Source organism: Orcinus orca, chromosome 13, assembly GCF_937001465.1.
Source record: "Orcinus orca chromosome 13, mOrcOrc1.1, whole genome shotgun sequence".
Taxonomy (NCBI): domain Eukaryota; kingdom Metazoa; phylum Chordata; class Mammalia; order Artiodactyla; family Delphinidae; genus Orcinus; species Orcinus orca.
The window spans coordinates 55776819-55789201 of record NC_064571.1 but is presented as its reverse complement, the minus strand read 5'-3'; the positions used below and the strand labels follow the sequence as shown (position 1 = coordinate 55789201).

The 12383-nt window shown below is 37.8% G+C and overlaps 1 protein-coding gene across 3 annotated transcripts in view; it reads right to left on the bottom strand.

Annotated features, from left to right (window-relative positions):
* Positions 1-12334, bottom strand: part of PREPL (prolyl endopeptidase like) — a 57553-nt gene extending 45219 nt beyond the window's left edge. The window contains exons 1-2 of one of the 3 annotated variants that reach the window (XM_049695987.1): positions 12176-12334; positions 10355-10885 (exon numbers count right to left, since the gene is read on the bottom strand). In XM_049695987.1, coding sequence (XP_049551944.1) covers positions 10355-10573 — 219 coding nt within the window. In that variant the 5' untranslated portion in view covers positions 10574-10885; positions 12176-12334. The remainder of the gene's footprint in view (positions 1-10354; positions 10886-12175) is intronic. The other 2 variants (XM_033419150.2, XM_033419151.2) reach the window with 2 other exon arrangements.
* Positions 12335-12383: the final 49 nt, after the last annotated feature.

The window sequence follows — 12383 nt, the reverse complement described above, 5'->3', positions numbered from 1 at the left end:
GCTCTCATCTTCATTCACCTTACTGACAAGGCCTCCTACTTCCAATCTATTTTCTGCAATTCTGTCAGAGGGATTCTTCTAAAATGCAAATCTGATTGCATCTACATTTTTCAATGACTTTCTATTGCTTTTAGGATGCAGTTCAAATTTCTCACAAGATTTACACAACTGCCTATACATGATCCGGCCCCTGCTTACTTTTTCTGGTTCATCTTTGACCATTTTGGCTACAGTACTTGTAGGGATTGCCCTCTCTCGATGTGGGGCTCTTACAAATGTTGCTCCCTATGCCTGGTATTTCCTTAACTACACTCTCAGTTCTTTCTATTTTGTCTAGCTCAATCCTTTATTTGGGGACTTAGGTTCAAGAATTACACTGCAACCCACAGAATGGCATTCTATAAAATAGATGTAGGCCCCTATTTATGGGGACAGTCATTCACTCAACAGTATTTACTACTATGTCATGCACTGTCTCAGACAATAGGGAAGCATTATGGAACTGACGACATGGACCCTGCCCTTATGGAATTTACATTTCAGCTGGAAAGACAAAACAAAAAAGGACACTGAAGTAATAACTGTGGTAAAGTAGTGAGAAGGAAACAAGGTTAAGGTAAAAAATGAGCTTCAGCTACTTTGATTACCATGGTCAGAAATGGCCTTTCTCAGGAGGTAACATTTAATCAAGACATAAAATAGGAAAAGGAACTAGACATGCAGGCGTGAATGGGATTAGGGATTAGTATGTAAAGGTCCTGAAATAGATGGGAAAGAGTTCTGTCCTTTGATCCAGGAGATGACCGTTGTAGCTTGACCAAAGTGAATGTGGGCAAAGTGGCAAGAAATGAGATCGGGGCTAGATCTTGCAGAGTCTTGGGGAACGTGACTAGGAAAATGGAGTTTATGTTTATGTGTTAAGAACTTCTGGAAAGGTTTTAAGCTACAAAGTGACATGATTTAATTTATATTTTAAGATCACTCTTCTAAATGTATGAAAATGTGTTGGAAGGGAAGATGCAAGCAAGAAACCTAGTTAGGTAGCTTCACCAGTTGTCCAGGTGAGTGATGATGGTATAGATGGAGAAATATGGACAGATTCACCATACATTTTAGAGGTTAATGCAATGTGTTTCTGAAAGCATGTCAGACATGATGGTATACATGACTTGGGAGTATATGAATATTTAATTAGAAAGACTATAACTAGCACATCAGACTGGTGACTTACTATTATTCCTTGGGATGAGACAAGTTGGTTAAACAAAAATAATTAAGTAAATAATAGGCTAGGTGGTATAGTGACATGGTAAAAATCACAAAGCTCGTTTGGTATGCACTGTTAACGGATGTGATGGCAGGGTAAAGGAACAGAAGGAATAAAATATGTTTCCCCATGTTCTGCCTTGAACAACTGAGTACAGAGCCATGAGATAAAGAGGAGCTGAGTCAGGGCTGGGAGAGCTGAAGTTCAACTGTGGACAGTTTGAGAAGTCAGTAAGATGTCCAACTGGAGATTAATTCTGTGCAGCACAGAGGTGAGTCTGGGATGAAAATAATAACTGCTATGGTACTAAGTCCATGCGAATGGAAAAAATTACTTAGGAAGAAATTAAGGAGAGAAAAAAGCGCCAGGACCAAGCCCTGAGAAACTTCGCAGCTGAGAAGTTATATGGAAGCAAAGTTAGAAAAGGAGATTGAGACGGTTTGGTTTGTAAAGTAGGAGAAAAACCAGGAAAACGTGGAGTCAAGAGGCCAAAAGAGTGTTTCAAGGAGGGAATGGTCAAGCATGTCAAATCTGCTTGAGAGCACCTCTGAGATGAGGAAAGGGAAGTGTCTACTAGGTTGAAATATATTACATCTTTGGTGACAATGACAGAGGTTTTAATGGAGGAGGGGAGCCGTACTACAGCAGGTTAAAGAGTAAATGGAAAGTGGAGAAAAAAACAAAAAATAAAGAAGTGGTAGCTACATACAATTCTGCAGCCTGTGGAACAAAAACCACATTCACAGAAAGATAGACAAGATGAAAAGGCAGAGGGCTATGCACCAGATGATGGAACAAGAAAAAACCCTGGAAAAACAACTAAACAAAACGGAGATAGGCAATCTTCCAGAAAGAGAATTCAAAATAATGACAGTGAAGAAGATCCAGTACATTGGAAAAAGAATGGAGGCAAAGGTTGAGAAGATGCAAGAAGTGTTTAATAAAGATCTAGAAGAATTAAAGAAAAAACAAACAGAGATGAAGAATACCATAACTGAAATGAAAAACACACTAGAAGGAATCAATAGCAGAATAACTGAGGCAGAAGAACGGATAAGTGACCTGGAAGACAGAACGGTGGAATTCACTGCTGCAGAACAGAATAAAGAAAAAAGAATGAAAAGAAATGAAGACAGCCTAAGAGACCTCTGGGACAACATTAAACGCAACGACATTCGCATTATAGGGGTCCCAGAAGGAAAAGAAAAAGAGAGAAAAGACGCAAGAAAATATTTGTAAAACATTATAGTCGAAAACTTCCCTAACGTGGGAAAGGAAACAGCCACCCAAGTCCAGGAAGCGCAGAGAGTCCCATAAGGATAAACCCAAGGAGAAACATGCCGAGACACATAGTAATCAAATTGGCAAAAATTAAAGACAAAGAAAAATTACTGAAAGCGGCAAGGGAAAAACAACAAATAACATACAAGGGAACTCCCATAAGGTTAACAGCTGATTCTCAGCAGAAATTCTACAAGCCAGAAGGGAGTGGCATGATATACTTAAAGTGATGAAAGGGAAGAACCTACCACCAAGATTACTCTACCAGCAAGGATCTCATTCAGATTCGATGGAGAAATCAAAAGCTTTACAGACAAGCAAAAGCTAAGAGAATTCAGCACCACCAAACCAGCTCTACAACAAATGCTAAAGGAACTCCTCTAAGTGGGAAACACAAGAGAAGAAAAGGACCTACAAAAACAAACCCAAAACAATTAAGAAAATGGTCATAGGAACATACATATCGATAATTACCTTAAACGTGAATGGATTAAATGCTCCAACCAAAAGACACAGGCTTGCTGAATAGATACAAATACAAGACCCATATATATGCTGTCTACAAGAGACCCATTTCAGACCTAGGGACACATACAGACTGAAAGTGAGGGGCTGGAAAAAGATATTCCATGCAAATGCAAATCAAACGAAAGCTGGAGTAACAATACTCATATCAGATACAATAGACTTTAAAATAAAGAATGTTACAAGAGACAAGGAAGGATACTACATAATGGTCAATGGATCAATCCAAGAGGAAGATATACCAATTATAAATATACATGCACCCAACATAGGAGCACCTCAATATATAAGGCAACTACTAACAGCTCTAAAAGAGGAAATTGACAGTAACACAATAATAGCAGGGGACTTTAACACCTCACTTACACCAATGGACAGATGAACCAACAAAAAATTAATAAGGAAACACAAGCTTTAAATGACACAACAGACCAGATAAATTTAATTGATGTTTATAGGACATACCACCCAAAAACAGCAGATTACACTTTCTTCTCAACTGTGCATGGAACATTCTCCAGGATAGATCACATCTTGGATCACAAATCAAGCCACAGTAAATCTAAGAAAACTGAAATCATATCAAGCATCTTTTCTGACCACAACGCTATAAGATTAGAAATGAATTACAAGGAAAAAACACAAACACATGGAGGCTAAACAATACGTTACTAAATAACCAAGAGATCACCGAAGAAGTCAAAGAGGAAATCAAAAAATACCGAGTGACAAATGACAATGAAAACACGATGATCCAAAACCTATGGCTGCAGCAAAAGCAGTTCTAAGAGGGAAGTTTACAGCTATATAAGCCTACCTCAAGAAACAAGAAAAATGTTAAATAAACAATCTAACCTTACACCTATAGGAACTAGAGAAAGAGAACAAACAAAACCGAAAGTTAGCAGAAGGAAAGAAATCATAAAGATCAGAGCAGAAATAAATGAAAAAGAAATGAAGGAAACAGTAGCAGAGATCAATAAAAGTAAAAGCTGGTTCATTAAGAAGATAAACAAAATTGATAAACCATTCGCCAGACTCATCAAGAAAAAGAGGGAGAGGACTCAATTCAATAAAATTAGAAATGAAAAGGAGAAGTTACAACAGACACCACAGAAATACAAAGCATCCTTAGAGACTACTACAAGCAACTCTATGCCAGTAAAATGGACAACCTGGAAAAAATGGACAAATTCTTACAAACGTATAACCTTCCAAGACTGAACCAGGAAGAAATAGAAAATATGAACAGACCAATCACAAGTAATGAAGTTGAAACTATGATTAAAAATCTTCCAACATACAAAAGTCCAGGACCAGATGGCTTCACAGCTGAATTCTATCAAACATTTAGAGGAGAGCTAACACCCATCCTTCTCAAACTCTTCCAAAAAATTGTGGAGGAAGGAACACTCCCAAACTCATTCTACGAGGCCACCATCACCCTGATACCAAAACTAGACAAAGATACTACAAAAAAAGAAAATTACAGACCAATATCACTGATGAATATAGATGCAAAAATCCTCAACAAAATACTAGCAAACAGAATCCAACAACACACTAAAAGGATCATACACCATGATCAAGTGGGATTTATCCAAGGGATGCAAGGAGTCTTCAATATATGCAAATCAATCAATGTGATACGCCATATTAACAAACTGAAGAAGAAAAACCATATGATCATCTCAATAGATGGAGAAAAAGCTTTTGACAAAATTCAACACCCATTTATGATAAAAACTCTCCAGAAAGTGGGCATAGAGGGAAACTACCTCAACAAAATAAAGGTCATATATGACAAACCCACAGCAAACATCTTTCTCAATGGAGAAAAACTGAAAGCATTTCCTCCAAGATCAGGAACAAGACAAGGATGTCCACTCTCACCACTATTATTCAACATAGTTTTGGAAGTCCTAGCCACAGCAACCAGAGTACAAAAAGAAATAAAAGGAATGCAAATTGGGAAAGAAGTAAAACTGTCACTGTTTGCAGATGATATGATACTATACATAGAGGATCCTAAAGATGCCACCAGAAAACTACTAGAGCTAATCAATGAATTTGGTAAAGTTGCAGGATACAAAATTAATGCACAGAAATCTCTTGCATTCCTATACACTAATGATGAAAAATCTGAAAGAGAAATTAAGGAAACACTCCCATTTACCACTGCAACAAAAAGAATAAAATACCTAGGAATAAACCTACCTAGGGAGACAAAAGACCTTTATGCAGAAAACTATAAGACACTGATGAAAGAAATTAAAGATGATACCAACAGATGGAGAGATAGCCCATGTTCTTGGTTGGAAGAATCAATATTGTGAAAATGACTATACTACCCAAAGCAATCTACACATTCAATGCAATCCCTATCAAATTACCAATGGCATTTTTTTTACAGAACTAAAACAAAAAATCTTAAAATTTGTATGGAGACACAAAAGACCCCAAATAGCCAAAGCAGTCTTGAGGGAAACAAACGGAGCTGGAGGAATCAGACTCCCTGACTTCAGACTATACTACAAAGTTACAGTAATCAAGACAATATGGTACTGACACAAAAACAGAAATATAGATCAATGGAACAGAATAGAAAGCCCAGAGATAAACTAATAGATCAACTAATCTATGACAAAGGAGGCAAGGATATACAATGGAGAAAAGACAGTCTCTTAAACAAGTGGTGCTGGGAAAACTGGACAGCTCCATGTAAAAGAATGAAATTAGAACACTCCCTAACACCATACACAAAAATAAACTCAAAATTGATAAGAGACCTAAATGTAAGACCGGGCACTATAAAACTCTTAGAGGAAAACATAGGAAGAACACTCTTTGACATAAATCACAGCAAGGTCTTTTTTGATCCACCTCCTAGAGTAATGGAAATAAAAACAAAAGTAAACAAATGGGACCTAGTGAAAATTCAAAGCTTTTGCACAGCAAAGGAAACCATAAACAAGACGAAAAGACAACCCTCAGAATGGGAGAAAATATTTGCAAATGCATCAACAAAGGATTAATCTCCAAAATATATAAACAGCTCATCCAGCTCAATATTAAAAAAAAAAAACCCAATCAAAAATGGGCAGAAGACCTAAATAGACATTTCTCCAAAGAAGACATACAGATGGCCAAGAAGCACATGAAAAGTTGCTCAACATCACTAATAGAGAAATGCAAATCAAAACTACAAGGAGGTATCACCTCACACTGGTTAGAATGGGTATCATCAGAAAATCTACAAACAACAAATGCTGGAGAGGGTGTTGAGAAAGGGATCCCTCTTGCACTGTTGGTGGGAATGTAAATTGATACAGCCACTATGGAGAACAGTATGGAGGTTCCTTAAAAAACTAAAAATAGGGCTTCCCTGGTGGCGCAGTGGTGAGAGTCCGCCTGCCGATGCAGGGGACACGGGTTCGTGCCCTGGTTCGGGAAGATCCCACATGCCGCGGAGCGGCTAGGCCCGTGAGCCATGGCCGCTGAGCCTGCGTGTCTGGAGCCTCTGCTCCGCAATGCGAGAGGCCACAACAGTGAGAAGCCCGCTTACTGCAAAAAAAAAAAAAAAAAAAAAACAACTAAAAATAGAATTACCATATGACCCAGCAACCCCACTACTGGGCATATACCCAGAGAAAACCATAATTCAAAAAGACACATATACCCCAATGTTCACTGCAGCACTATTTACAATAGCCGGATCATGGACACAACCTAAATGCCCATTGAAAGATGAATGGATAAAGATGTTGCACATATATACAATGGAATATTACTCAGCCGTAAAAAGGAACGAAATTGGGTCATTTGTAGAGATGTGGACTCATCTAGAGACTGTCATACAGAATGAAACAAGTCAGAAAGAAAAAAACAAATATTGTATATTAACGCATATATGTGGAACCTAGAAAATGGTACAGATGAACCGGTTTGCAGAGCAGAAACTGAGACACAGATGTAGAGAACAAACGTATGGACACCAAGGGGGGAAAGTGGTGGGGGTGGGAGGGGGTGGTGTGATGAATTGGGAGATTGGGATTGACATGTATACACTGATGTGTATAAAATGGATGACTAATAAGAACCTGCTGTATAAAAAAATAAATTAAAAAAAGAAGTGGTAGCTACAATGCTGTCCCACTTCATGAACTATTATTAAAAAAAAAAAAACTATTGTGAGAGTACAATTTTTCTTTTCTTTCTGGCTTTCCTGATGATGTTTTGAACCTGTTAGAACCAGTGATCCCACAAATCATAGATCACTAGTGTCAGTGAAGGAGGTATCTGTCAACCTATCTACCTTAGAAACTACTGTAAGAACTGCTAATCTATATTGCAGAGAGTCAATGAACAAATGTTTAAACATTTTCTTTTCCTTACTTGGTTTTCCTTTTGTATATCATTCAATTTATCATGATCAAAGATTTTAGGAATTATTTTTGTAGGCAGAGCAGAATAGGATGATGTGAAAGATAAAGAAATGTGGTATCTGGTTTGATGCTAGTCTTTGAATATTACTAGCTGGTGCATGAGCGTAATGGAATAAGTTCCTCTTGCCATGTGGCTAATGTAAAATGGAAACTCAAAGTATCTGCCAGTAAGAACTTCAGAACTAAATGAATTCAATGAGGTTTAGGTCAGCAACGTTTGATCACAAATGTGTCTAGTTCCTAAATGCAGGTCCACTGTCACTGGCAGACTGAGAATTTCAGAATTAGTTGAGGAACTTAAAACAAAACAAGAGATCCCTAGGCCTCAGCCATTAGAGATTCTGATCCAGCACATGTGGGGTGACATCCAGGGACTTGCATTTCTAAAAAGTTCCCCAGGATTTCTGATACACAGCCTGACTGCAGGAGTTGGTACTAGAGTCCCAAATGTATAGATGGCAATTTGTTGGTAAGGTAACAAGGTAGAGATAGAAAATCACGAAATTTTAGCATTTGGAGGACTTTTAGAGAACACCAAGTTGAAACTCCCCTCTCTATTTCCAGTCAGAAAGATGAGTCCTGACTAGTTCACAGACACAAGTGATGGCTAGATCTCTTGCTTTCTGGCATTTCTATGATATTACACAGGCTGCCCTCTCTTACTCTTTAGTTAACTTATAAGTCTTTAAGTAAATATATTTTAATTTGTCTACAGGCACTAATTACTTTTTCTAATTTGTTATTCCCATAGGAGTGGACAAAGTTGGAACTGACTGGATGTTTACTTAAATGTGCATTCTTGACTACAGGTCTCTTCACAGCTTCCTCAGGTCCCAGTGATCGTAAAGGACAGAGACCACAGTTTTTATATCATATCATTTCTCACAGAAGGAATGGTTGATATATGACATGTGAAAGCAGGACCACTACCAGGTGAAAGAATTATTAATAAAGCTCCTTTTCTTGGAGTCACTGAATCAGGTTAAAGCTTCCAGGTGACAGGATTCCATGAAAGAGAACTGAAAAGTTGCTTCAGGGACAAATGGAGGGAAAAAATAGTCCAACTCCTGCACAGGGTGTGAGCTAATCTCACAGCTGTCACTCTGATGGTAATTTCTGCCTACTATTTATAAACTAAGACTTAAGATAAAAGTACAAGATGACAAAGTGTTCTAAACACAATTCAAAGTAAAAAGATCTAAATGCTAAAATGTGTCCAATAGGTAAAATTTTAAAGTTTATCTTTCTAAAGTAGGACCCGTGTGCAAATACACACACACTGAAATAAAAGACATAAAAAATTTGAGTACAGAAAGTGCTAAACTAAGATGCTATAAAAAGAAAAATTTGAATGACTTAAGTGTAAAGAGTAAAATTCTAGGACTAACAGATAAAGTTGAAAGCAAACAACAAAACTCCCCCCAAACTCCCCATAACAAATAAGTATGAGCTACGAAAAGAGCAAAAATTAAATTAAAAACCAGAAGAATTGAAGAGAATATTAAAAATATCATTTTTCTAAACAGATGAAGCTGCTCAAGTGCCTGTCAACAGATGAATGGATAAACAAAATGTGGTATATACATATAATGGAATATTATTCAGCCACTAAAAGGAACAAATTTCCCAGATATGCTACAATACGAATGAACCTTGAAAACATTATGCTAAGTGAAATAAGCCAAACACAAAAGGATATTATATAATTCCACTTATATGAATTATCTAGAATAGGGAAATTCATAGAGACAGAAAGTAGATTAAAGGTTTCCAGGGGCTCAGGAAAGCAGCAGTGGGGAGTTCTTGCTTAATGGGTATTTTTTTCAGGTGAGGACAGGGTTTTGCAAATAGTTGTAACAGTTGTACAACACTGTGATGTAATTAATGCCACTGAATTATACACTTAAAAATGGTTAAAGTGGAAAATTTTGTTACCTATATTTTACTACAATAAAAAAATAAGCCAAAACAGACTAAAAATATTAGTATGTAACAAAACGATTAAAACCAGAAATTAAGATATTAAAATAACAAAATACGTTAAATATTGCAAGAATATCACCCCTAAACACAATTTAAGGAATCTAAGGAACATAGCAAGTATGAGGTAGGGGAGGGGTGTCAAAGAGCAGCATAAATAGCTTAATCTCAAATAATTAGGATGCACATATAATTTACTATCCTAAGCAAGACACTTCTGAGAAGAAAGGGGACACTATTAATAATAACATAGGGAAAATATGTGTAGACTGAGACTGTCGGAGGCAACCCAGGATATGTGGTCATTCTACATACAAGAGCAACAGGTCCTCAAAGTTGAGGTCATGCCCACAGCTTGGGGTCTGGCCAGAGTACAATGGTCTGAAAGCATCTTCCTGAAGGACACAAGTGGTATAAAATGCAAATCGCTTTTTCGTTGTTTTTTTTTTTTTACAGAGAAGTAACACAATTACATGGTCTTTACTTAAGTTTCCTAATTTGGGATTCATAAAACAATCAGCATATTATTAGATTTTTATTAAGAGCTATTATGTTAGTCTAGGAATTTTAGAAAGCCAAATTATACTTTGAATTGCACTGGCAGGCACAATAAGGAGTTCTTAAGGTGAATCATTTTTTATAAATCTACAGTTTTATATATTACATTAGAGCTCTATAAATATATATGTATATATTCTTTTATACGTATATATATGACTACAATTAAGCCTGAATATTTAAAAAATCAAACCAGAATTACTGAGAAAATTAGTAACTGATATCCAACCCATTCTTTATTTTTAAACTAAAATTAATCTTAAAGGCCTACACATAGGTTAACTTAAACAGTCCATACCTTACATGAGAAGTTCCGACTTGGGATGTTTCTTGCTAACTCTGATATCCTGGGTTTATTCTGCAGACACTTGGTTAGGTGATATTTTTTCAATTTTATTCTATTGTAATAATGATCAGCGAAGTTACAGTGATTCACATGCTGTTTCTGCATGCATTTCCCAAGGTGAGGAATACTATACTTCAAAGGCTGAAGAAATAATTTGCTCTTCTGCTGCATGATATCAAAGTCCCTGGTTTATGCTCCCTTTGCGGCTGCCAGCACATGAATGATTTTCATAGGAATGATTATATAGTAGTGGGTTCTTAGAGCATCTAAGATCTGCAGTTCTTATCCCTCCCCTTTGGGGCTGTGTACCCCTCCAGTTACAAATAACCGCAGACAGCTGATAACTCAAAGTAACTGAAAACTTGTAAAAGTTAAAGTTTAATTTAAATCACACTTCTTGGCAGATGTGACATAAATGTCTCATTTGTAAAGTCAATCCTGTCAGGCTCAAACAGCACTGATTCTGGTACACACATGGGCAAACTAAAACAAACAGAAAACAAAAAAACAAAATAAAAATTTGCAAATAAATACATAGACTTAATGGAGGCATCTCAGGAACTCTGAGGGCTTTTAAAGGCAAAACGGCTTTGATTTCACATAATTCACAACTTATCTTTGGTTTGTATGTGGAGGATAAACTGGAAAAGTCCAATCACTTAATAAAGGTAGAGGAGAAGGGATTAGTATTTATTGAGTGTTTGCTTCGTGCCACATGCTTTTATATACTTCATTTAATTTAAACTTCATAGGGACCTGATAGAGTAGCTATTATGATGTTGGCTTTACAGGTGAGCAAACTGTGGCTCAGGAAGATTTAAGCAACTACCCCAGGTCACCTGAACAGTAATAGTAGAGCAATAAGTCTATCTGGACATAACAACAACTGGACTTTAATGTCAAAAAGGTGTTTAGCTCTTTAGTTGAAAAAAACAAAAAACACTTCAGGAGGCACACATGAAATGTGACGCCACCTGTTTTCTGTTGGGAAGCTGGTGCTTATTAACCTATCAAGGTAAGTAAAGCTAGTAAGTAGTTAAGTCAGAGAAACCTGGGTTCAGGTCTTCATTCCTGCACTTACCACCTGTGCTTAGTTTCATCATCTGCAAAACAGAGATAATGATCCCACTTACTCTATGAAATAGCTATTCTAAGAATGAAACAATTTATGTTAAAATCTTAATGAAGTGTCTGGCACGTAGTAACCACTCAATAAACGGTGGCTACTATTTTTAGGGCAGGAAAAATCTAGGTATGTTGCACACTGTTGAATGTCATCATGGAAGTCTTCCACAAATTGCTCCTCGGTATCAAAGGTATTTACACAATAGTGCGTCAGCTTTACCACAGCTCGGATCCGCTACGACGCCCCTGCCCCTCTTAACCTCTTTCTATGTCGCAGCAAAATAACGGGGGAGTGGGTATAGGGGATATGCAGTTGACACCAGCAAAAACAAAGTAAAATAAAAGAAAATAAAATAAAAGCCCTAAACCACTACATCCGTGCCCGCAGCCTCCATCCATCCATCTTTCACCCACTGGGAAAAGACAGTAGGCAAGGCTGGGGATAGGGGTAGGGTAGACGAATGGGTGTTCCTGGGAGAAACCGTTCGTTTTCCCTGTGCATCCGAGTGTGAGAGGGAGCGGTACCATGTGCCACGCAGTGAAGGGACATCGGTCAAAAAGCTAGGACCAAGGGACTGAGGGATGGTTGGGTGGGGGTGAGGACGGGGTGAAGGGAAGAGACTCCCAGCCTACGCCCCCCATACGTACGCAAACTGAAAGTCAGTCTCGCTCTAGACACCGAAACGAGTGAAGGCAGGCCGGAGAACCCGATGCTCTCAGGAAGGAGCGCAGCTCCCACCTCAATCACGGTCAGCCGAAGTCTGCGTTCTGCAGCTAGCGGAACGACAGCCTACCCAGAACCGCCCGGAGCTGGTTTGCAGCACGCCGTCTACGTAACCGCCGTCTGGCACGAGCG